General features: G+C 43.4%; 1 protein-coding gene and 1 long non-coding RNA gene across 3 annotated transcripts in view; both read right to left on the reverse strand.

Annotated features, from left to right (window-relative positions):
• Positions 1-4,964: 4,964 nt before the first annotated feature.
• Positions 4,965-5,559, reverse strand: LOC117530158. The gene is made up of 3 exons (XR_004566200.1): positions 5,398-5,559; positions 5,064-5,365; positions 4,965-5,031 (listed from the first exon to the last, which is right to left on the reverse strand). It is a non-coding gene; the product is annotated as an uncharacterized LOC117530158 (long non-coding RNA).
• A 516-nt stretch (positions 5,560-6,075) lies between these two features.
• fbxw2 (F-box and WD repeat domain containing 2) overlaps positions 6,076-27,121 on the reverse strand; it is a 76,839-nt gene continuing 55,793 nt past the window's right edge. For both annotated transcript variants that reach the window (XM_034192469.1, XM_034192468.1), the window contains exons 6-8: positions 19,907-19,993; positions 19,653-19,822; positions 6,076-7,722 (exon numbers count right to left, since the gene is read on the reverse strand). In XM_034192469.1, the coding sequence (XP_034048360.1) occupies positions 7,434-7,722; positions 19,653-19,822; positions 19,907-19,993 (546 nt within the window). In that variant the 3' untranslated portion in view covers positions 6,076-7,433. The remainder of the gene's footprint in view (positions 7,723-19,652; positions 19,823-19,906; positions 19,994-27,121) is intronic.

Genomic DNA, 27,121 nt, shown 5'->3' on the forward strand with positions numbered 1-27,121 from the left:
TTGTTGTTGGAGCGTCATTCTCTCTGTGGAACTGTTTTATTCATCGATAATAACCGAGGGGATAAACACTTTGTTGTTGGAGCGTCATTCTGTCTGTGGAACTGTTTTATTCATCGATAATAACCGAGGGGATAAACACTTTGTTGTTGGCGCGTCATTCTGTCTGTGGAACTGTTTTATTCATCGATAATAACCGAGGGGATAAACACTTTGTTGTTGGAGCGTCATTCTGTCTGTGGCACTGCTTTATTCATCGATAACAACCGAGGGGATAAACACTTTGTTGTTGGAGCGTCATTCTGTCTGTGGAACTGTTTTATTTATCGATAATAACCGAGCGGATAAACACTTTGTTGTTGGAGCGTCATTCTGTCTGTGGCACTGCTTTATTCATCGATAATAACCGAGGGGGATAAACACTTTGTTGTTGGAGCGTCATTCTGTCTGTGGAACTGTTTTATTTATCGATAATAACCGAGCGGATAAACACTTTGTTGTTGGAGCGTCATTCTCTCTGTGGAACTGTTTTATTCATCGATAATAACCGAGGGGATAAACACTTTGTTGTTGGAGCGTCATTCTGTCTGTGGCACTGCTTTATTCATCGATAATAACCGAGGGGATAAACACTTTGTTGTTGGAGCGTCATTCTGTCTGTGGCACTGTTTTATTCATCGATAATAACCGAGGGGATAAACACTTTGTTGTTGGAGCGTCATTCTGTCTGTGGCACTGTTTTATTCATCGATAATAACCGAGGGGATAAACACTTTGTTGTTGGAGCGTCATTCTGTCTGTGGAACTGTTTTATTCATCGATAATAACCGAGGGGATAAACACTTTGTTGTTGGAGCGTCATTCTGTCTGTGGCACTGCTTTATTCATCAATAATAACCGAGGGGATAAACACTTTGTTGTTGGAGCGTCATTCTGTCTGTGGAACTGTTTTATTTATCGATAATAACCGAGGGGATAAACACTTTGTTGTTGGAGCGTCATTCTGTCTGTGGCACTGCTTTATTCATCGATAATAACCGAGGGGATAAACACTTTGTTACTACAGCTTGGTTCTGCTCTTGAAACAGTTTTATTCATCGATAATAACCGAGGGGATAAACACTTTGTTGTTGGAGCGTCATTCTGTCTGTGGAACTGTTTTATTTATCGATAACCGAGGGGATAAACACTTTGTTGTTGGAGCGTCATTCTGTCTGTGGCACTGTTTTATTTATCGATAACCGAGGGGATAAACACTTTGTTGTTGGAGCGTCATTCTGTCTGTGGCACTGTTTTATTTATCGATAACCGAGGGGATAAACACTTTGTTGTTGGAGCGTCATTCTGTCTGTGGAACTGTTTTATTTATCGATAACCGAGGGGATAAACACTTTGTTGTTGGAGCGTCATTCTGTCTGTGGCACTGCTTTATTCATCGATAATAACCGAGGGGATAAACACTTTGTTACTACAGCTTCGTTCTGCTCTTGAAACAGTTTTATTCATCGATAATAACCGAGGGGATAAACACTTTGTTACTGGTACAGGACAAATGGGCTCCCGTAGGCACAAACTCTGGAATGCACAGGTGTGACCCACCACAGGTTCCAAATCCAAAGTAGAATCCAACCAAGTGCAATATTTATACTTACCACTGTCACAGCCTTCACTGACGTTTGACATGCTTCAATGACATGATTTTATACACACACACACACACACACACACACATATATGTGTGTGTGTGTGTGTATAGTGTTACCGCCACTGACGTCTATGTTTTCACCTGTTTGTTTGTTAACAGCCTGGAACCCACAATATTTTCAGTTTTTTTACTGAAGCTTCAAATCCCGATGGACAAGAACAGATTCAATGTTTAGGGTCATAGGTCAAGGTCAGGAAAAATCTTGGCAAATTCCCATCTTTAACACTGAACGAATTTTCAAAAACTCATAACTTTGTCAAAAAAGATTCTTTCATATTTGCTAGCATTACATAGGATGGTATCCTTTATTGCCTGACAAAGTTTGATCCGGATCTGATCCGAACTGTGGAATTTGTGGGCATTTGAATTTAATATTGAAAAACTCAATGTACATTTTGCATTATATCTCAATCAAAAGTGCCTCAGTCACTCATTTTTCTGTTCCAGATTCACCCACACCACCAAAATTGGATGGACATTCCAATTTTATGCCTGTTTGTCTTCCAGTTATCCGTTGGAAGCAAAGTGCCAAAAAGCAATGACACATTGTGCACAGCAGAGATAACCAATGTTCTTTGACAATGATCCAAAAAAGAATTCAAGGAAAAAAAAATAAATAAATTGATTCATGTGCATGAACTAAATACATACAGACATTTGATCACATCTAATTTAGCTTATTAAAAGCTACTTTGACTTTGAAAACTTTCCAAGGTAAAAATTTTGTGGAATTGGAAACTCGTGTTGGCGGAGGTTTGTGCTCTATGAGCGAGGTGCTCTAGTTTATTTGGTTCTAGAAGAGTCTTATTCTTATACTGGAAGGGAGATGCTTTCTGTCATTTCGTTTTATGCCCATTTGTACAATGAAATTCTATTCTGCCGGTGGAACAGTTTTACTGATCGATAATAACCGAGGAGTTAAAATGCTTTATTACAGCGTTGTTTTGCCTGTGGAACAGTTTTACTGATCGATAATAACAGGTCACTTAATGCTTTGTTACAACAGTGTCACATTGCCCCTGAAACTGTTTTTATTCATCGATAATAACCAGGGAATTAAATGCATTGCTATTACAGCATCGTGTTGTGTGTGCAACGTTTTTAATCATTGATAATAAGTGGACAGGTACGCACTTTGTTAGCAAAGCAGCATTCTGTCTAACGGTTTTACATAATTATTGTATGGCCTTGCCTTACAATATAAAGCGCCTTGGGGCAACTGTTTGTTGTGATCTGGCGCTATATAAAAAAATTGATTGATTGATTGTTACCTTCAGGTCTTTCTGTTGCCTCTTTGTCTCCTGCCCGTTGCCTCTCCCTGTTGCCCTCAGGTCTTTCTGTTGCCTCTCCCCGTTGCCCTCAGGTCTTTCTGTTGCCTCTTTGTCTCCTGCCCGTTGCCTCTCCCTGTTGCCTTCAGGTCTTTCTGTTGCCTCTTTGTCTCCTGCCCATTGCCTCTCCCTGTTACCTTCAGGTCTTTCTGTTGCCTCTTTGTCTCCAGCAGAACCAGGCTCAGGGAGGGGCAGTCTTCTGCTGGGACTAACAGGGAGAGGCAACGGGCAGGAGACAAAGAGGCAACAGAAAGACCTGAAGGTAACAGGGAGAGGCAACGGGCAGGAGACAAAGAGGCAACAGAAAGACCTGAGGGCAACAGGGAGAGGCAACGGGCAGGAGACAAAGAGGCAACAGAAAGACCTGAAGGTAACAGGGAGAGGCAACGGGCAGGAGACAAAGAGGCAACAGAAAGACCTGAAGGTAACAGGGAGAGGCAACGGGCAGGAGACAAAGAGGCAACAGAAAGACCTGAAGGTAACAGGGAGAGGCAACGGGCAGGAGACAAAGAGGCAACAGAAAGACCTGAGGGCAACAGGGAGAGGCAACGGGCAGGAGACAAAGAGGCAACAGAAAGACCTGAAGGTAACAGGGAGAGGCAACGGGCAGGAGACAAAGAGGCAACAGAAAGACCTGAGGGCAACGGGGAGAGGCAACAGAAAGACCTGAGGGCAACAGGGAGAGGCAACGGGCAGGAGACAAAGAGGCAACAGAAAGACCTGAGGGCAACGGGGAGAGGCAACAGAAAGACCTGAGGGCAACAGGGAGAGGCAACGGGCAGGAGACAAAGAGGCAACAGAAAGACCTGAAGGTAACAGGGAGAGGCAATGGGCAGGAGACAAAGAGGCAACAGAAAGACCTGAAGGCAACAGGGAGAGGCAACGGGCAGGAGACAAAGAGGCAACAGAAAGACCTGAAGGCAACAGGGAGAGGCAACGGGCAGGAGACAAAGAGGCAACAGAAAGACCTGAGGGCAACGGGGAGAGGCAACAGAAAGACCTGAGGGCAACAGGGAGAGGCAACGGGCAGGAGACAAAGAGGCAACAGAAAGACCTGAAGGTAACAGGGAGAGGCAATGGGCAGGAGACAAAGAGGCAACAGAAAGACCTGAAGGCAACAGGGAGAGGCAACAGAAAGACCTGAGGGCAACAGGGAGAGGCAATGGGCAGGAGACAAAGAGGCAACAGGGAGAGGCAACAGGGAGAGGCAACAGAAAGACCTGAAGGCAACAGGGAGAGGCAATGGGCAGGAGACAAAGAGGCAACAGAAAGACCTGAAGGCAACAGGGAGAGGCAACAGAAAGACCTGAGGGCAACAGGGAGAGGCAATGGGCAGGAGACAAAGAGGCAACAGGGAGAGGCAACAGGGAGAGGCAACAGAAAGACCTGAAGGCAACAGGGAGAGGCAACGGGCAGGAGACAAAGAGGCAACAGAAAGACCTGAGGGCAACGGGGAGAGGCAACAGAAAGACCTGAGGGCAACAGGGAGAGGCAACGGGCAGGAGACAAAGAGGCAACAGAAAGAGGCAATGGGCAGGAGACAAAGAGGCAACAGAAAGACCTGAAGGCAACAGGGAGAGGCAACGGGCAGGAGACAAAGAGGCAACAGAAAGACCTGAGGGCAACGGGGAGAGGCAACAGAAAGACCTGAGGGCAACAGGGAGAGGCAACGGGCAGGAGACAAAGAGGCAACAGAAAGACCTGAAGGTAACAGGGAGAGGCAATGGGCAGGAGACAAAGAGGCAACAGAAAGACCTGAAGGCAACAGGGAGAGGCAACAGAAAGACCTGAGGGCAACAGGGAGAGGCAATGGGCAGGAGACAAAGAGGCAACAGGGAGAGGCAACAGGGAGAGGCAACAGAAAGACCTGAAGGCAACAGGGAGAGGCAATGGGCAGGAGACAAAGAGGCAACAGGGAGAGGCAACAGGGAGAGGCAACAGAAAGACCTGAAGGCAACAGGGAGAGGCAACGGGCAGGAGACAAAGAGGCAACAGAAAGACCTGAGGGCAACGGGGAGAGGCAACAGAAAGACCTGAGGGCAACAGGGAGAGGCAACGGGCAGGAGACAAAGAGGCAACAGAAAGACCTGAGGGCAACGGGGAGAGGCAACAGAAAGACCTGAGGGCAACAGGGAGAGGCAACGGGCAGGAGACAAAGAGGCAACAGAAAGACCTGAAGGTAACAGGGAGAGGCAATGGGCAGGAGACAAAGAGGCAACAGAAAGACCTGAAGGCAACAGGGAGAGGCAACGGGCAGGAGACAAAGAGGCAACAGAAAGACCTGAAGGCAACAGGGAGAGGCAACGGGCAGGAGACAAAGAGGCAACAGAAAGACCTGAGGGCAACGGGGAGAGGCAACAGAAAGACCTGAGGGCAACAGGGAGAGGCAACGGGCAGGAGACAAAGAGGCAACAGAAAGACCTGAAGGTAACAGGGAGAGGCAATGGGCAGGAGACAAAGAGGCAACAGAAAGACCTGAAGGCAACAGGGAGAGGCAACAGAAAGACCTGAGGGCAACAGGGAGAGGCAATGGGCAGGAGACAAAGAGGCAACAGGGAGAGGCAACAGAAAGACCTGAAGGCAACAGGGAGAGGCAATGGGCAGGAGACAAAGAGGCAACAGAAAGACCTGAAGGCAACAGGGAGAGGCAACAGAAAGACCTGAGGGCAACAGGGAGAGGCAATGGGCAGGAGACAAAGAGGCAACAGGGAGAGGCAACAGGGAGAGGCAACAGAAAGACCTGAAGGCAACAGGGAGAGGCAACAGAAAGACCTGAAGGCAACAGGGAGAGGCAACGGGCAGGAGACACAGAGGTGAGAGAGTCTGGGAAGCAACAGGGACAGAGAGGTGATGTGCTGGTGACTGAGGTGATGGTGAGATATACTGAAGATACTCAGAAGTAAAAATAATTAAATAAAAACTACCTACAGAATCTCACTACATTTTTCAAACGGTCATCACTACTTTTTCAAATCTAATGCTAAAGCTGTGCGGCTGTGTAGTGGCGTGAACTGGTGACCTTTAAATCACAGAGAACACATCAGGCAGGTTTCAAATACATCTTTTTTAAACACTAAGCTGCGTGTGGACAAGTGCATTACTTTTACTACAAAAAAAGGTAATTACTCTCAGGGCTGATGAAACGTGCACGTTCCCTCAGTCTGGGACGTGGGTGAGGGACATGACGACTGTTGTCAGTGTGTCCACTGGACGGAGATGCTGTAACTGTGGAACAGGCGGAGGACAGCCTCTGAGAGGCCGCGGGTTTCTCTGTGCTCACTCAGAACTGAAGGACAAGCAGCTGGAGACTGAACAGATTTCTTCAGCACCGATTTATCTCCAACAGTTTAGTTCCCCAATTCCTGCAGCATCACCAGTTTGTTTCAAGGTAACCGCTTATAAAGGTGAACTACATCTTTTCACATCTGCACATTTGTGCAATTATTTATCGTCAGGTTTAAGTCCATTCATGTGTCCATGTTGATGTTTTCAGAAATGAACAGCTGTAAAAGCTGAAGGGTCAGTGGACATTCTATGGCCACCGTAGGTCCGTTATAAAATGGCGCGTGTGTTCCAGGTGAAGAGTTTGGATTAATTTGTGTTCTGTAACGTATGGAGGTCTTTACAAAAATAAAGCTGATGTTCGTAAAAACAGTTCAGAGTCCTCAGCTATAAAATCCCATCTCAGACCGGCGCAGCGCGCTAAATACGAGAACAGAAGATGCAGCAGTGCGCTGCAGTGCTGCAGAGATGCCTTAATGCACACCCGTGTTTGTAAAAAAAGAAAAGAAATAAAAGTCAGTAAAATTTGAATTCCTAAATTTTCCTTTACAAAAAAAAAAAAAAAAACTTTTCAGGTCGCTGAAAACACAAATACTTTAACAACTCAAAGAAAAAATATTTCATCACTGTCATGAGACAGAAAAGTAGATTTTTATCATCTGGACTGATCTGACATATTATTTGTCTCGTGGATTTTTCAGGTGTTGCCTAAGACTTCTGCACAGCGCCGCAGGTGCGACAGAACTCCGTGAGGTGTGAAGGCACACGAGAGCGGACAGACAGAGCGTGAAGCCTCCTCCTGTGGGACAGCGTCCCCCCGTTAAGGCAGTCCTTTAACTTCTGAAGGAATCCAGCTTCCTGTTGATGTTTTGGCACGTGAACGCCCCAAAACAAGCCAGCAACCGGTAACTTGAACGTAGGGTCAAAGTGTAGCCGAACCTGAGGCGGCGAGTGGAGGATTGTCCTGAATGTTAGTCCAGTACGAGCAGAATGGAGCCTGAATGTGTTCTTTGTCATGGCCTTGCTTCCATGTCTCCGTCCAACCAGCAGGCTGACAGGAAGTGAAACTGAAAAAGCTGCACACAGCATCCGGCCGGAGTCCCCGCGGCGGCAGGACTCCGCTACCCATTCTCCTTCCACAGGACTAAGTGAATGCTATGGTCAGGCATGCTTGTGGCAAAGACCAGTCCAGAGTCATTCTCCCCGTCCAGGCCGTTCAGCCAGGACGTCACCCCTGCCAGGAAGCTGGACCCCCGCTTGGACTTCCTGTAGGCTGGGAGGGGCCAGCGGCCTGAGATGGCCTCTGTCCTCAGGTCCATCACATACAGGAAGTTGTTGTCGAAAAGGAGCGCAAACACCTCACCGAAGCTGAGCAGGGACAGGTTGGCCGGGTCCTGGGTTTTAATCACCCTGGAAACAGAAAACAGGTTCATACAGAGACAGCCTCCACATCACCCACAATCCCACATGAACCCAGCCTGAGTGCCTGGCTGACATCACCATCAGTTTTCCACAGAGAAGTCCCAATCACGCCATTTAGCTTAAGAACAGGGTCTTTAATTAGGCACAACAGAAGTAGCGCGTGCAGCAGACACACAGCGTAGCTGCAGCAACCAGCCAGCCCCGCTTTATGACAACTGTTGCAACAGCTACACTATGAGGCAGGCATTTTATTCCATCTGTCCACACTATACCTTTTAGGAATCATTATGATCAGACAAGAAATGTGATATAGTTTTCAACATGATTGGAGCATTTTTAAAGTTTGACCTCCGTGTAATTCTTCACTGACCCCTACCGGGCTACAGCTACCACCCTGGGATGGCTATCATACATTTTTGTTTCAGCCATGATACACTGAGGCTGGATTCAAAGTGTTGTTTATTCCCCTTAAGTGGTACCGAAAACCTGCTTGGCCCGTGGACTATCAGGAACACCCAAAGATTTTAAACAATCATTACCATCTTTGAGGTCAAGTGTTTTACAATGCAGATTTCTAAAGCAAAAATAAAATAACCACAAACACTGCACTGGTCAAAATCATATCCACTAAATAATCTCTTTCTTCAATTTGATCGCTTTGTCAAACAGGCGCCTGCAAAATGCCAATGCAATCAATGATTGGTTCAGGGCTGTGAAATGAAAATTGTGAAATCCGAGGAAAATTTGCAGGGGGTCTGGGGGTGGGGTGGCTTCAGCACCCCAGGAGCCGGGGTCTAGGGCCCTGTGGGGCCCCAGAATTAAATGATACTTTTTCAGCATCTCCTGGAAGAAGAAATCTCAAAATTACTGGATATTTAAATGATCCTACATTCAACCTTTTATTTGACCTGTCGATGATGATGTTGAAATAACAGAATATGATGTGGAAGTAGGAACTGGAATGATTTTCCTTTTAATTGTAAACCAAATTATGCATTAACTCAGAACAATTAAACTACATGAAATTTATGAAGACTTCAAAAACCACAGCTAAAGCTTGTAGAATATTTGGAAAATCATGGTAAAATATCAATAACGTACCTTATAGTAAAAAGTCACTTACATTCTTGTGTAAATTCATGCAGCCTAAATCCATTCAAAGCCACAATGTCTTTTTTACAATGAAAGAAAGTCTGGATTAGTGAAAAAAGTCACATAATCTTGTCTAAAATCCTGTTTGAACAGCAGAATGTTTATTTTTCAGGGAGAGAAAAATTCTTACCGTGTTTCCTGAGAGGGCACAGTTCACTTTTCCCGTTTCTTTTATCTTTCAGGTGTGTTGATGAAGTCAGCGACGATTCCACAGATTCTTGTCCTTATCAGACTTTTTCAAACCGTCTTTCTCGCCATCTTCTCTCTGTGCGACGTCGCTCCGTGACACAGACATGCTGCACAAATCTTTTAAAAACTTGAAAGCTCTAAAAGTTTGGGATGTCCACATGCTAAGTTTAGCTGTGACGCCGCACAGGAGCCACACAGCGTCGCCGCAGCAACCAACTAGCCCTGCTTTATGACAACTGTCGTAACAGCAACACTTTGAGTGGCATTTTTCCTCCGTAAAACTCCGCAGATCCGAGGAAACTGATTTGTATCTAACACACAGATCAGTGTCCGCAGACTTATAAAACTTACACGATATCGTAATAAAAGAGAACGCGTTGCGATAAGCATTTTAAAACTCAGTGATGTTCACGATTATTGTTGAGTTTGTGTGCCAAATAAATTAATTCATTCATTAAAGAGTACATCACTAACACCCTGCCCCGCCGCCTCACGATGAAATCAGCGGAATCCCGCGGATCCGCGGAGTTTTCACAGCCCTGTTGGTTATCACATTGAGCTAGAGCAATGAAAAATTGTGTTATTAAACAAAGAACAGGGTATATTTCGCGGTTCTTATTAAACAAAGAACCAGTATATTTCCTGGCACTAAACGTCATTCGCGGACCATCCACTCACACTCTGTCATAATTGTGTTATAAACCAGTCACCATTTGTTTTATTATACATCTGTGTAATTAATAAAATGATCTTCATAGGGCTGTCACGATTAGGAATTTCTGGAGACGATTAATTGTCAGACAGATAAGTGCTATTGACGAATATATTCTCTATTTTTTTTCTTTTTTCCCTTCTTTATATTCTACTATTGTAGTATAATTACACATCTACGGAAGAACGTTTGGCTTCTGTGAGTGGAGAAACTGGGAATAGTACAACATTTTTATTTTTATCTTCATTTTACATACAGTCCCAACTTTTTCTGATTTGTGGTTGATACTGTTGCATTTCTGAAATTTTCTCCTCATCAGTCACGTTTTGTGCTTAAACACTACATTAAGATCAAGACTGAACAAATAAATACCTTTAGAAAATAACAGCTGTTAAAGTTCACAGTTCTCACCTGCTTTTTGTGATCTGTGCGTCTGAACATCACCACAGCTTCTCCACATCAGGGTTTTATTTTAACCGGTGTATGTGTAATTTTTTCTCCGTTCATTCATATATTCTCATTTTTTAAATACGTTTTTAAAGATATTTAACTGTTTATTTCATCTCATGATCTCATAAATTCAGTATACGACGCGCACATGGTGTGAACAGGATGGTAACGGCAGAATCACACCGGAAGAGAAAGTTCAGAGAGAAGTAAAGCTCCACAGTTTGGTTTAGTTTTTTTAACATGTTCACTCGGGTTAAAGTCCTCTCTCTGCTCCGCGTTCGCTGCGTGCACTGATGGTTCTCAGCAGCGTGTCGTGGCTCCATTCAGGAATCTCCCTCACCCACCCCCTCCCTCGAAGTCTGCAGTCTGTTGACACACACACACACACAGCGACAGCTCCTTCGGTAAACTCCGCATTTTAGACAGCTCTGAAGAAGATGGCCACTGTTTTAATCGGCCGTCTTATCAAAACGGCAGGATGGATCGCTCCTCAGCCTCCATGTTATTGTCCTGCCTTAAGACGAGAGCGAAACAGAGTGAGAGGCTGCAGCACAATGACGTCAGATTCTGAGTCGTTTTATGCTTTGTGAATAAAATAAATAATTCACGGTAATCGTGAATATGAAAAGTAATCGCGATTGGCAAATATTGTAATAATCGTGACTTCCCTAGATCTTCACGGACAATTCATTCGCGCGCGCACGCACGTAAAAAAAAACAAAACAAAACAAAAAAACACCGGCAGCTGCCGCACTTCCTCACTTTCTCTCCCTCAGTCTCTGTCACAATTGTGTTAAATACAACCCCTGGCAAAAATTATGGAATCACCGGCCTCGGAGGATGTTCATTCAGTTGTTTAATTTTGTAAAAAAAAAAAAGCAGATCACAGACATGACACAAAACTAAAGTCATTTCAAATGGCAACTTTCTGGCTTTGAGAAACACTATAAGAAATCAGGAAAAATAATTGTGGTAGTCAGTAACGGTTACTTTTTAGACCAAGCAGAGGGAAAAAAATATGGACTCACTCAATTCTGAGGAATAAATTATGGAATCACCCTGTAAATTTTCATCCCCAAAACTAACACCTGCATCAAATCAGATCTGCTCGGTAGTCTGCATCTAAAAAGGAGTGAACACACCTTGGAGAGCTGTTGCACCAAGTGGACTGACATGAATCATGGCTCCAACACGAGAGATGTCAATTGAAATTTACATACAGAAAAGCTAAACGAAAGCCATCATTAACACGTAAACAGAAAAAAACAAGGTTACAATGGGCTAAGGAAAAGCAATCGTGGACTGTGGATGACTGGATGAAAGTCATATTCAGTGATGAATCTCGAATCTGCATTGGGCAAGGTGATGATGCTGGAACTTTTGTTTGGTGCCGTTCCAATGAGATTTATAAAGATGACTGCCTGAAGAAAACGTAAATTTCCACAGTCATTGATGATATGGGGCTGCATGTCAGGTAAAGGCACTGGGGAGATGGCTGTCATTACATCATCAATAAATGCACAAGTTTAAGTTGATATTGGACACTTTTCTTATCCCATCAATTGAAAGGATATTTGGGGATGATGAAATCATTTTTCAAGAGGATAATGCATCTTGCCATAGAGAAATGTGAAAACATTCCTTGCAAAAAGACACATAGGGTCAATGTCATGGCCTGCAAATAGTCCGGATCTCAATTCAATTGAAAATCTTTGGTGGAAGTTAGTTTTGTGTCATGTCTGTGATCTGCTTTTTTTCTACAAAATTAAACAACTGAATGAACATCCTCCGAGGCCGGTGATTCCATAATTTTTGCCAGGGGTTGTACTATTATTCTGAACACTACTTTATATCCGGATCCAAAAGCCGGAAATCCGGCTCAGGCCGGAAAAATACCAGGCCTGATTACATATATACGAGGTCTATTAGAAAAGTATCCGACCTTATTTTTTTCAAAAACCATATGGATTTGAATCACGTGTGATTACATCAGACATGCTTGAACCCTCGTGGGCATGCGAGAGTTTTTTCACGCCTGTCGGTTATGTCATTTGCCTGTGGGCAGTCTTTGAGTGAGGAGTCGCCCACCTTCTCGTCGATTTTTTCATTGTTTAGGAATGGCTCAGAGACTGCTGCTTTGTTTGATCAAAATTTTTTCAAAACTGTAAGGCACAACTGAGTGGACACCATTCAATAAATTCAGCTGGTTTTCGGTAAAAATTTTAACGGCTGATGAGAGATTTTGGTCTGGTAGTGTTGCCGTAAGGACGGCCCACGGCGCCTGACGGCGATCTGCGCTTCGAGGCGGCAGCGTCTCTGTTTCAAGTTGAAAACTTCCACATTTCAGGCTCTGTTGACCCAGTAAGTCGTCAGAGAACAGAGAACTTTCAGAAGAAGTCGGCATTAGGAGTTTATTCGGACATTCCATTGTTAACAGACATTTTGTAACGAAAGAACGTGCGGGCAGAGTCGCATGTCGGGCCGGACCCAACCGCGGGGGGTCGCGACAGGAAAAACACCTCCGTTGGAAAACTTAACGGACAAGTTGGAACATGCCCAAGCTGTTAAACAATTTCTCAGTTACTCACTTGTTGAAAGCCATCAAAAGCCGCCTGAATTTTACAAATGGTTTTCAACATGGAGGTGTTTTTCCTGTCGCTGCGCACACAGATTTGCGGCATTGTCACGGAAACTACTCAGCGAATTTGCGCGCACGTTCTTTCATTACAAAAAGGGCCTTTAACAGTGGAATGTCCGCATAAACTCCTCATGCCGGCCTCTTCTGAATCTTCTCTGTTCTCTCACGACGTCCTGGGTGAACAGAGCCTTAAATTAGGATGATTTCAGCTCGAAACAGCCAGACGACGTCGCCTGGGAGCGCTGCGCGACGTCCCGCTCCGTGGGAAGTCCTTACACCGACAGAAACACCCATAATCTCTCATCAGCCATTAAACTTTTCACTGAAAACCAGCTGAATTTCTCGAATAGTATCCACTCGGATATCCCTCACAGGTGCCAAAAAAAGTTTGATAAAGCAACGCGCGCCGTCTCGAGCAGCGTCTTAAACAAAGGAATTCAGCCGAGAGGGCGGGACCACATCTCACTCAAAGCCTGCCCACAGGGAAATGACGTCACCGACATGCGTGAAAAAACTCACGCATGCGCACGAGGGTTCAAGCATGATTGGTGTAATCGCACGTCATTCAAATCCATATAGTTTTTTTTTTTATAAAACTGCCGGTTAGTTTTCAATCAATCAATCAATCAATTTTTTTTATATAGCGCCAAATCACAACAAACAGTTGCCCCAAGACGCTTTATATTGTAAGGCAAGGCCATACAATAATTATGTAAAACCCCAACGGTCAAAACGACCCCCTGTGAGCAAGCACTTGGCTACAGTGGGAAGGAAAAACTCCCTTTTAACAGGAAGAAACCTCCAGCAGAACCAGGCTCAGGGAGGGGCAGTCTTCTGCTGGGACTGGTTGGGGCTGAGGGAGAGAACCAGGAAAAAGACATGCTGTGGAGGGGAGCAGAGATCGATCACTAATGATTAAATGCAGAGTGGTGCATACAGAGCAAAAAGAGAAAGAAACAGTGCATCATGGGAACCCCCCAGCAGTCTACGTCTATAGCAGCATAACTAAGGGATGGTTCAGGGTCACCTGATCCAGCCCTAACTATAAGCTTTAGCAAAAAGGAAAGTTTTAAGCCTAATCTTAAAAGTAGAGAGGGTGTCTGTCTCCCTGATCTGAATTGGGAGCTGGTTCCACAGGAGTGGAGCCTGAAAGCTGAAGGCTCTGCCTCCCATTCTACTCTTACAAACCCTAGGAACTACAAGTAAGCCTGCAGTCTGAGAGCGAAGTGCTCTATTGGGGTGATATGGTACTATGAGGTCCCTAAGATAAGATGGGACCTGATTATTCAAAACCTTATAAGTAAGAAGAATAATTTTAAATTCTATTCTAGAATCAACAGGAAGCCAATGAAGAGAGGCCAATATGGGTGAGATATGCTCTCTCCTTCTAGTCCCCGTCAGTACTCTAGCTGCAGCATTTTGAATTAACTGAAGGCTTTTTAGGGAACTTTTAGGACAACCTGATAATAATGAATTACAATAGTCCAGCCTAGAGGAAATAAATGCATGAATTAGTTTTTCAGCATCACTCTGAGACAAGACCTTTCTGATTTTAGAGATATTGCGTAAATGCAAAAAAGCAGTCCTACATATTTGTTTAATATGCGCTTTGAATGACATATCCTGATCAAAAATGACTCCAAGATTTCTCACAGTATTACAAGAGGTCAGGGTAATGCCATCCAGAGTAAGGATCTGGTTAGACACCATGTTTCTAAGATTTGTGGGGCCAAGTACAATAACTTCAGTTTTATCTGAGTTTAAAAGCAGGAAATTAGAGGTCATCCATGTCTTTATGTCTGTAAGACAATCCTGCTGTTTAGCTAATTGATGTGTGTCCTCTGGCTTCATGGATAGATAAAGCTGGGTATCATCTGCGTAACAATGAAAATTTAAGCAATACCGTCTAATAATACTGCCTAAGGGAAGCATGTATAAAGTGAATAAAATTGGTCCTAGCACAGAACCTTGTGGAACTCCATAATTAACTTTAGTCTGTGAAGAAGATTCCCCATTTACATGAACAAATTGTAATCTATTAGACAAATATGATTCAAACCACCGCAGCGCAGTGCCTTTAATACCTATGGCATGCTCTAATCTCTGTAATAAAATTTTATGGTCAACAGTATCAAAAGCAGCACTGAGGTCTAACAGAACAAGCACAGAGATGAGTCCACTGTCCGAGGCCATAAGAAGATCATTTGTAACCTTCACTAATGCTGTTTCTGTACTATGATGAATTCTAAAACCTGACTGAAACTCTTCAAACAGACCATTCCTCTGCAGATGATCAGTTAGCTGTTTTACAACTACCCTTTCAAGAATTTTTGAGAGAAAAGGAAGGTTGGAGATTGGCCTATAATTAGCTAAGATAGCTAATTATCTTAATTATAATTATTAGCTAGTTTTATAAAGATACCTCGTGTGTGTATATATATATATATATATATATATATATATATATATATATATATATATATTTACACACACACACAACAAAAATATAAACGCAACACTTTTGGTTTTGCTCCCATTTTGTATGAGATGAACTCAAAGATGTAAAACTTTTTCCACATACACAATATCACCATTTCCCTCAAATATTGTTCACAAACCAGTCTAAATCTGTGATAGTGAGAACTTCTCCTTTGCTGAGATAATCCATCCCACCTCACAGGTGTGCCATATCAAGATGCTGATTAGACACCATGATTAGTGCACAGGTGTGCCTTAGACTGCCCACAATAAAAGGCCACTCTGAAAGGTGCAGTTTTGTTTTATTGGGGGGGGGATACCAGTCAGTATCTGATGTGACCACCATTTGCCTCATGCAGTGCAACACATCTCCTTCGCATAGAGTTGATCAGGTTGTCAATTGTGGCCTGTGGAATGTTGGTCCACTCCTCTTCAATGGCTGTGCAAAGTTACTGGATATTGGCAGGAACTGGTACACGCTGTCGTATACGCCGGTCCAGAGCATCCCAAACATGCTCAATGGGTGACATGTCCGGTGAGTATGCCGGCCATGGGGGCCGTGCATTATCCTGCTGCAACATGAGGTGATGTTCTTGGATGTATGGCACAACAATGGGCCTCAGGATCTCGTCACGGTATCTCTGTGCATTCAAAATGCCATCAATAAAATGCACCTCTGTTCTTTGTCCATAACAGACGCCTGCCCATACCATAACCCCACCACCACCATGGACCACTCGATCCACAACACTGACATCAGAAAACTGCTCACCCACACAACGCCACACACGCTGTCTGCCATCTGCCTTGGACAGTGTGAACCGGGATTCATCCGTCAAGAGAACACCTCTCTAACGTGCCAAACGCCAGTGAATGTGAGCATTTGCCCACTCAAGTTGGTTACGACGACGAACTAGAGTCAGGTCGAGACCCCGATGAGGACGACGATCATGCAGATGAGCTTCCCTGAGACGGTTTCTGACAGTTTGTGCAGAAATTCTTTGGTTATGCAAACCGATTGTTTCAGCAGCTGTCCGAGTGGCTGGTCTCAGACGATCTTGGAGGTGAACATGCTGGATGGGGAGGTCCTGGGCTGGTGTGGTTACACGTGGTCTGTGGTTGTGAGGCTGGTTGGATGTACTGCCAAATTCTCTGAAACGCCTTTGGAGACGGCTTATGGTAGAGAAATGAACATTCAATACGCGAGCAACAGCTCTGGTTGACATTCCTGCTGTCAGCATGCCAATTGCACGCTCCCTCAAATCTTGCGACATCTGTGGCATTGTGCTGTGTGATAAAACTGCACCTTTCAGAGTGGCCTTTTATTGTGGGCAGACTAAGGCACACCTGTGCACTAATCATGGTGTCTAATCAGCATCTTGATATGGCACACCTGTGAGGTGGGATGGATTATCTCAGCAAAGGACAAGTGCTCACTATCACAGATTTAGACTGGTTTGTGAACAATATTTGAGGGAAATGGTGATATTGTATATGTGGAAAAAGTTTTAGATCTTTGAGTTCATCTCATACAAAATGGGAGCAAAACCAAAACTGTTGCGTTTATATTTTTGTTGAGTGTATATATATCTATACATATACATACATACATATCTATACATATACATACATACATATCTATACATATACATACATACATACATATCTATATATATATATATATTTACTTATTATAATTACATGAATTAATCAGATACCAAAATAGCTGTTGCCTTAACTGTTGATTAATAATTTATCACTGCAGTTTTACATGAAAAAAGAGGACTAAATAGGAAGAAAAAAAAAATCAATACCAAAAATCCATGTCCATGACATAATTTGTTCTTGCAGGTTAATTAATTCATGTACATGAGCTAAATACTTTTTGCTGATGTGCACTTTTCTCTGACCAAACAAAATCCATTCTGTGCTCAATAAATGTGTTACAACCCCAATTCCAATGAAGTTTGGACATTGTGTAAAATGTAAATTAAATTAGAATACAATGATTTGCAAATCCTCTTCAACCTATATTCAATTGAAGACACCACAAAGACAAGATATTTAATGTTCAAACTAATAAACTTTATTGTTTTGTGCAAATATTTGCTCATTTTGAAATGGATGCCTGCAACACATTTCAAAAAAGCTGGGACAGTTGTATGTTTACCACTGTGTTACATCACCTTTCCTTCTAACAACACTCAATAAGCATTTGGGAACTGAGGACACTAATTGTTGAAGCTTTGTAGGTGGAATTCTTTCCCATTCTTGCTTGATGTACGACTTCAGTTGTTCAACAGTCCGGGGTCTCCACTGTCGTATTTTGCGTTTCATAATGCGCCACACATTTTCAATGGGCGACAGGTCTGGACTGCAGGCAGACCAGTCTAGTACCTGCACTCTTTTACTACGAAGCCACGCTGTTGTAACATGTGCAGAATGTGGCTTGGCATTGTCTTGCTGAAATAAGCAGGGACGTCCCTGAAAAAGACGTTGCTTAGATGGCAGCATGTGTTGCTCCAAAACCTGGATGTACCTTTCAGCACTGATGGTGCCATCACAGATGTGTAAGTTGTCCATGTCATGGGCACTAACACACCCCCATACCATCACAGATGCTGGCTTTTGAAGTTTGCGCTGGTAACAATCTGGATGGTCTTTTTCCTCTTTTCTCCAGAGGACACGACGTCCATGATTTCCAAAAACAATTTGAAATGTGGACTCATCAGACCACAGCACACTTTTCCACTTTGTGTCTGTCCATTTCAAATGAGCTCGGGCCCAGAGAAGGCGGCGGCATTTCTGGATGTTGTTGATGTTTGGCTTTCACTTTGCATGGTAGAGTTTTAACTTGCACTTGCGACGGACTGTGTTAACTGACTGGTTTTCTGAAGTGTTCCTGAGCCCACGCGGTAAGATCCTTTACACAATGATGTCGGTTTTTTATGCAGTGCTGCCTGAGGGATCAAAGGTCACGGGCATTCAATGTTGGTTTTCGGCCTTGCTGCTTACGTGTAGAAAGTTCTCCAGATTCTCTGAATCTTCTGATTATATTATGGACTGTAGATGATGGAATCCCTACATTCCTTGCAACTGAACATTGAGAAACATTGTTCTTAAACTGTTGGACTATTTTTTCATACAGTTGTTCACAAAGTGTTGATCCTTGCTCCATCTTTGCCTGTCAATGTCTGAGTCTTTTGGGGATGCTCCTTTTATACCCAATCATGACACTCACCTGTTTCCAATTAACCTGTTCACCTGTGGAATGTTCTAAACAGGTGTTCTTTGAGCATTCATCAACTTTCCCAGTGTTTTGTTGCCATTGTCCCAGCTTTTTTTAAACATGTTGCAGGCATCCATTTCAAACTGAGAAAATATTTGCACAAAAACAAAGTTTATCAGTGTGAACATTAAATATCTTGTCTTTGTGGTGTATTCAATTATGCTGCTATAGACTTAGACTGCTGGGGGGTTCCCATGATGCACTGAGTGTTTCTTTCTCTTTTTGCTCTGTATGCACCACTCTGCATTTAATCATTAGTTATTGATCTCTGCTCCCCTCCACAGCATGTCTTTTTCCTGGTTCTCTCCCTCAGCCCCAACCAGTCCAGCAGAAGACTGCCCCTCCCTGAGCCTGGTTCTGCTGGAGGTTTCTTCCTGTTAAAAGGGAGTTTTTCCTTCCCACTGTCGCCAAGTGCTTGCTCACAGGGGGTCGTTTTGACTGTTGGGGTTTTACATAATTATTGCCTTACAATATAAAGCGCCTTGGGGCAACTGTTTGTTGTGATTTGGCGCTATATAAATAAAACTGATTGATTGATATTCAATTGAATATAGGTTGAAGAGGATTTGAAAATCATTGTATTCTGTTTTTATTTACATTTCACACAACATCCCAACTTCATTGAAATTGGGGTTGTATTTTCTACTCCAATTTAGAGTGCTTGCAACTTCACACAACTTATGTGCATGCACGGTAAATGTAGGGAAAACATTTTAGCTTGTGTGCACACATCAGCGTACAGTAAAACGTGGCCTCATTACATACTGTAGTTATTTCTCTGCAGTCTGGAGCTCTGTGTGGATGACAGATGGAACAGATGGGACGCCCCATGCCTCTGCTACTCACGCTTTGCTGTGCAGTTACAGGCACACACCATCATGTGTGGGCTGCGTCCTGCGTTTCTTCTGCACACTGAGTTACGCTGAAAGGCCACATTCTTGTCGTATCATGTTTGGCAGCTGTAAGTACTGAAGTCAGTCTGTCACATTCTGCTGTGATCATTATTTTACCTGAGGATCTCAAAGCTGGCAAAGTCCCACTGGTAGACGCCGAGGTCGGAGCTGCAGACGATGTAGCGGCCATCAAAGTGCAGGCGCGGCTGCAGGCTGATGCTGCGGTCCTCCGATACAGACAGTGTCTTCAAACACTTACAGTTGATTTCCCTTCCTAAGGGCCAGACCTGACGGTGAAAGCAGCAATTATTTCAACGTACTACTATAAATAATTAACTTTTTGACTAATCATACATGTGGGTCATTATTACCTTAATTTCATACTTATCCGCACTTAGGAGGATATAATCACCAGGACTGTGCACCACAGACTCCACTTCACTTTTCTGTAGGATCACCTGACAGGAATCAAACAAATCAATTTGATGTCAGCGTCGTTGACATTAATGCTTCCAACATAACTGACAGAGCTGTGAAATGAAAATTGTGAAATCTGAAGAAAATTTGCAGGGGGTCTGGGCAGCACAGCACCCCCATGAGCCGGGTCTCTGGCCCACGGGGCCACACAAACCAAATAAATTTTATACCTAATGATACATTTTCAGCATCTCCTGGAAGAAAAAATCTCAAAAGAAGTGCATATTTAAATGATCGTAGATTGAACCTTTCATTTGAACTGTCAATGATCATATTGAAATAACAGAATATGACCTGGAAGTAGGACCTGGAATGATTTTCCTTTTAATTGTAAACTAAATTATGCATCAACTCAGAACAATTAAACTACATGAAATTCATGAAGACTGAAAAGACTGTTAAAGTATTTCAAAAACCACAGCTAAAGCTTGTAGAATATTTGGGAAATCAGCATAAAATATCAATAACACACCTTACAGTAAAAAAGTCACGTATATCTTTGTTGTGTAAATTCCTGTAAATCCACTCTTTTTTGCAATGAAAGAAAGTCTACATCAATTAAAAAATTCACCTAATCTTGTCTGAAATCTATGGAAGCCCGTTTGTGCCACTTGAAAAAAAGGTTTTTTGATTAATTGCGAGATAGTATCTCGCAATTCTGAGTTACTATCTTGCAATTCTGAGTTACTATCTCGCAATTCTGAGATACTATCTCGCAATTCTGAGTTACTATCTCGCAATTCTGAGTTACTATCTCGCAATTCTGAGTTACTATCTCGCAATTCTGAGTTATTATCTCACAATTCTGAGATACTATCTCGCAATTCTGAGTTACTATCTTGCAATTCTGAGATACTTTATGTTACGAAATGCATTGCCCCCTACACCACATGGTTATGAAAGCCCGTTTGTGGCACTTGAAAAAAAAAAAAGTTTTTTTGTTTAATTGCGAGATAGTATGTCGCAATTCTAAGATAGTATTATTTCGCCTGCGCCAGAGATGGTTCCTTGCCAAAGTTCTTTGTAAAGTTCGGAGGCTTATTTCAATGTCATGCTCCTCATGTAATAGCGTCCGAATCTCACTGTTTGTGAAACCACGCCGAAAATAGCTTTCAATGAACAAATCCATGGAATAACCATGTGGGTTGGGGGCAATGCATTTTGTAACGTAAACTATCTCAGAATTGCAAGACAGTAACTCGCAATTCTGACCTACTATCTCGCAATTCTGACCTACTATCTCGCAATTCTGACCTACTATCTCGCAATTCTGAGATACTTTACGTTACGAAATGCATTGCCCCCTACCCCACATGGCTATGGAAGCCCATTTGTGGCACTTGAAAAAAAATTTTTTTTTGTTTAATTGTGAGATAGTACGAGGTATGTGAGAAAAGTATCGTACCTTTTTATTTTTTTCAAAAACTATATGGATTTGATTCATATGTTTTTACGTCAGCCAAGCTTGAACCTTTGTGCGCATGCGTGAGTTTTTCCACGCCTGTCGGTTGCGTCATTCGCCTGTGGGCACGCCTTGTGGGAGGAGTGGTCCAGCCCCCTCGTGGATTTTCATTGTCAGGAAATGGCGGAATGATTTGTGCTTTTTTTCCATCAGACTTTTTTCAGAAACTGTTAGAGACAAGCAGCTGGAAACCATTCGAAAAATTTATCTGGCTTTCGGTGAAAATTTTACGGACTTCACAGAGAATAAGGACTGTTACTACAGCTTTAAGGACGCCCCACAATGGTGCATGGCGCGCCGTGCTCCGAGTCGCCATCGAGAGGCAGAAAACACCACATCATTTCTAAATGGATCGCTGTGTGGAGCCGGGACCGTCGTGAGCAATTTCTCTGGTTATCACAAGAGCTGGACATCAGCCATTTTCCGGCAGATTTCACTTTTAACAAGAGATTTTGTCATGGAAAGCCGCGCGGAGGCTTCACGCGTCAGGACCGATTCGCTGATCGAGCGAGACAAAGGAACAACTCCGTTTCGGAGTGCCAGGGGACAAGTTGGGACATGCCTATCTCGGCTTTCAATGTTTACCAGCCCAGTTAGTATAAGAGAAATTGTGGAGAGCTGGGCATGTCCCAAGTCTCTAAGATAGTATTATTTCGCCTGCGCCAGAGATGGTTCCTTGCCAAAGTTGTTTGTAAAGGTCGGAGGCTTATTTCAATGTCATGCTCCTCATGTAATAGTATCCGAATCTCACTGTTTGTGAAACCATGCCGAAAATAGCTTTCAATGATCGAATCCATGGAATGACCATGTGGGGTAGGGGGCAATGCATTTCGTAACGTAAAGTATCTCAGAATTGCAAGATAATAAGTCAGAACTGCGAGATAAGTCAGAACTGCGAGATACTATCTCGCAATTAATCAGAAAACCTTTTTTTCAAGTGGCACAAACAGGCTTCCATAGAAATCCTGTTTGAACAGCACAATGTTTATTTTCCAGGGAGAAAAAAAAATCTTACCGTGTTTCCTGATGGGACAAGATGCAGTGAGCTTTTCCTGTTTCTTTTCAAGTGAGTGCCAGTTCCACAGATTTTGAGTCCTTATCAAACTTTTTCAATCCCTGTCTTCCCTCTCTCCGATGTCGCTCCGTGACACAGACATGCCACAAAATTCTTCTTTTAAAAACTTGATGGCTCTCAAAGTATGCAATGTCCACATGCTCCATTGAGCTTAAGAACATCGTCGCCGTAACAACCAACCAGTCCCGCTTTATGGCAACTGTCGTAACAGCCATGCTTTGAGTAAAGAGTTTTTCTCCACGGAGTTATGCTGATCCACGGACACTGATTTGTAGCTGCTATACAGATCAGTGTCCATGGATTTCTAAAACTTGCACAATGTTGTACAAAAACAAACAAACAAAAAAACACTTTGCTACAGGCATCACAGATCACAGAGTACAACACCCCCCTCTTCTCCATGATGAAATCTGTGGAATTCTGTGGCGTTTTCACAGCCCTGAAGGTTTAGTGACCTTGACTTCACAGTCAAAGCTGGGATCTTTGCTGAGTCGATGGATACAATGACTGCAGTGCTTGAGAAGCTGAGTGAGGAACCTCGGTGTCTGGGTCTGCCACCAAGAATTTTCATCACTTCTTACCTAAATTGGAGCAACTTTAACTTTTGACCCCTGTACAAACTGAAAATGACCTTTCACCATTTTTGCTGTTTTGACCCCATAACATTCAGTCATAGATAGTCCAAACTATACCTTATTAGGATCGTTAGGATCAAACACATAATGTGGCTTTGCAATATAACTGGAGCATTTTTAAATTTCGACCCGTGTAATTGCAGCAAATCTGACTTCGATTGACACCAAAGCACATACATTAATGTTTTCTCAACGAAAACCTGGGGTTTCAACTGAGAGAAGACTGTTACTTCACCTTTTGACACGAAATTCGTGGTCTCCAACCGGAGACATCTCACGAAAACCCCCCTCCAGCTGCACTATCCAGGGTCTCTAATTTAGAGCTTTTTTAAAGTGGTCCTTGAAACCTGTTTATTGGTGAAATTCCGGTCATCTTAACTGTTCCACATCAAGCCAGAGAAGCTTCCCAGACCTGCCAGAATACCTCTTCCAAGATAAGAGACCAGAAACTTCAGAGTCTTGAAAACCAGCTCCTCATACAGGTCTCAGTTCAAGGAGAAAGACTTCTTTGTTTAAATGCAAAGAACATTATTGTATCTGCATGTGGAAGTTTAATGTTTTCTTGTGGGCTTAATCCAGCAAAACACATTGCATACGAGGTCTGTCAAAGTATAGGTCCTTTTTATTTTTTTTCAAAAACTATATGGATTTCATTCATATGTTTTTACGTCAGACATGCTTGAACCCTCGTGCGCATGCGTGAGTTTTTACACGCCTGTCGGTGACGTCATTCGCCTGTGAGCACTCCTTGTGGGAGGAGTCATCCAGCCCCTGGTCGGAATTCCTTTGTCTGAGAAGTTGCTGAGAGACTGGCGCTTTGTTTGATCAAAATTTTTTCTAAACCTGTGAGACACATCGAAGTGGACACGGTTCGAAAAATTAAGCTGGTTTTCGGTGAAAATTTTAACGGCTGATGAGAGATTGTGAGGTGATACTGTCGCTTTAAGGACTTCCCACGGTGCAAGACGTTGCACAGCGCTCTCAGGCGCCGTCGTCAGCCTGTTTCAAGCTGAAAACCCCCACATTTCAGGCTCTATTGATCCAGGACGTCGTGAGAGAACAGAAGTTTCAGAAGAAGTCGGTTTCAGCATTTTATTTGGATATTCCACTGTTAAAGGAGATTTTTTTAATGAAAGACGTGCGGGCGGATTGCAGCGTCGGCTCGCAGCCGTTGCGACGCTCCGCCACAGGAAAAACACCTCCGTTGGAAGCCTTAAGGACAAGTTGGAACATGTCCAGCTGTTAAACAATTTCTCATATACTCACTCCACTGAAAGCCATCAAAAGCCGCCTGGATTTTACAAATGGTTATCAACACAGAGGTGTTTTTCCTGTGCTGCCGCACCGCGCCGGCTGCGTCCCGACGCGCGGACCCGCCCAGATGGAACGTATCCTGCGGGCTATGTTCTCGACTCCTGGAGTTCCTGGCATGTTGCATGCTTGGCTCCTTTCTTCGTTGAGGACGTCGAGGATTTATTCATTTTTGGTCTCATGCTAGCAGGGCTGGTACTTTCTGGCTTATGTGCTGCCCTGATCTACCGGAAAATTGGCAAGATGGCTGCATCAAGAACCACGGGCCCTCGCTTGTCCGTCATGATTAACGAGTTTGGCAAGGCAGTGCATTCTCAGACTGCGATGACTCTTGAACTCAGACGCAAATTGGATGACATCTTGGAGCAGATGCGTGCCTTGCAGCTGAAGCTGAAGATTTCAGAGGCCGGTGAACATTCTTAATTCATAATTGGGAATATTCTTAATTCATAATTGGGATTTGGTTGTTCAAGTGGAATTGTTAAAAAGTGTTTTTCACTGCTGTAACCATAACATTACAGGCTTATCAAGCCTGAAGGTCAAATTGCCTGACTGTTTTTCCTCCAGAGGGATTTGTTTTGACATGGGGAACACTTGGCTGTTTATCTCATCTCACAAAGACATTAAAGTGGATATGACACTTAAAGAAAACATAGTCTTATTACATGTAACAAAGGTTATATAATTCGGTCAACCTAAACGTTTTAGGAAAGTGTACGTGGTTCTCCCGTTATATATAACATTTGAACGTCCCGCCACTGAAAAATGTGCACGCCCCGTGATCAGCTTCCCGCAGAGCACCAAGCCTAAAATACGTCACTACGTGTAGACCGTAAAGGCTTGCGCGCCTGGCGGCCGTTGTTTACACTTTGTTTAGCGGCAGAAACTTTGATTAAACACAGCTCTCAGGGACTTGTTTGTCGATATGCCTGACCAGTGTGTCGCAGCATATTGCATAAACACAAGGGCGAAAGGTTTTAGCCTTTTCAAGTCCAGGCAGATTGATCGAAAGCCACGGTGTTGTGCGATGCACGAAATGTCCGGCTGCCACTCGCACACACACATTTGCTCCCGACAGCAGACACTTTCCTCTACCGTCTCCATGTTCTCACCGCTCACAGGAACACATAAAATGTCAACCCCAAATAATATGTTCACAATAATCTTGAAATGGTCAAGGAACTTACGTAGTAAACATGGCGGCGGCACGTAAACACGGCGCCGGCACGTAAACACAGCACCGGCACGTTCAGTGTTTTCAGCGATCTTTTTCAAAACTTTCGCCGTTTATTTCCTATTCTTTCATGAAAATAACGTACCTAAACACGGATGAATGCAATGCCAGGCACTCGAAAATGGCAAAAACCCGAAGGTAATGACGGTGGTCCACAAGTAATAGCTACACTATCACGGCTCCGGAACAATAACAAAGGCGGTAAACAGACGCTCGAATCAAAAATGCTATACAGTAATTAAAGTGTTATAAACAGCAGCAACAAAAATCAAAGCCTCCCTTACCATTCCATATTCTGCAGCCTTTCAAAATCCATTGGAATTGGCACGTCTCTTGCCTCTGCTTCGGCTCCGCCATAAACACTGTCCGCATTATTTTCGCTGCCAGAATGCTCCTGATTTGAATGTTCGTCCGAAAGATACGGCTCCAATCTGTAGGGTCTAATCACTGCTGCGACAACCTCATGATCTGAGTCAGAAATAATCCACACTTGAAGAGGAGTCAGAAAAGTTCTTGATCTTGTCACTGTCCATGCTGAGGTCCATCTGTTCCTGTTGTCAATCTAACAGACAAAGATGGGACTCTCCATTCTGTGATGTCACGGCATCACATGACCGCTGAAGGAGCACTGCAAGCGCGCTTTCCAATAAACACAATTTTGAGAAGTCGTACAAACTTTATTTTTCAGTGATAATGAATAAAAACACTTTCAACTTACTATACTGTATGTATATTTGCTATTTATATCAGTTTTTCCCTAATTTTTGAAGTGTCATCTCCACTTTAAACTGCTTTTCACAGGACTGAAGCATGCTCCATTCCCTCCCCCCACCCCTCCTTCCCCCATCAACACCCACCCTTTCCGGCATCTGCTAACATCACTCCTCCCTTCTGTGGGGGCGGTGCAGTTTTAGCTGCAGCCCACGTCCCCCCCCAGGCTGAAGGTGGCGCAACTCAGGGTTGCTGCGTGACCTTCACCCACTTGCCTCAATTTGGATGACGGACTTCTTCAAACTTAGTGCACATAAACAATGTCAAATATGTATGTGCTATTTTCAATTCTGATGTGTGCCATTAATACGGTAAACAAGTAATAATTGTGGACTAATTGCTGTCTGAGGTAACTGGAGTGTAAACATAATTTCTCCACTGTGAGATCAATAAAGTATATCTAAGTTTCTAATTTTCAAAGCCGTTGCTTTACTATAGTAAATGGTCTAGGACTTGCTCTAAAGCTGATGTAGCAATAATTTGTTATCAAGGGGCATAGTTTGGTGAATTCATATTTTTAATTCAATTTAAGGGTTCTTGTCCCCTTTCTGGGACAAGAAATTAGGTTAGATTGGCAGGAAAGCTTTTAATCTCTGATTTGCAAAATCAACACTCCTGGTA

The sequence above is a fragment of the Thalassophryne amazonica genome, chromosome 17 (genome assembly GCF_902500255.1).
Source record: "Thalassophryne amazonica chromosome 17, fThaAma1.1, whole genome shotgun sequence".
Taxonomy (NCBI): domain Eukaryota; kingdom Metazoa; phylum Chordata; class Actinopteri; order Batrachoidiformes; family Batrachoididae; genus Thalassophryne; species Thalassophryne amazonica.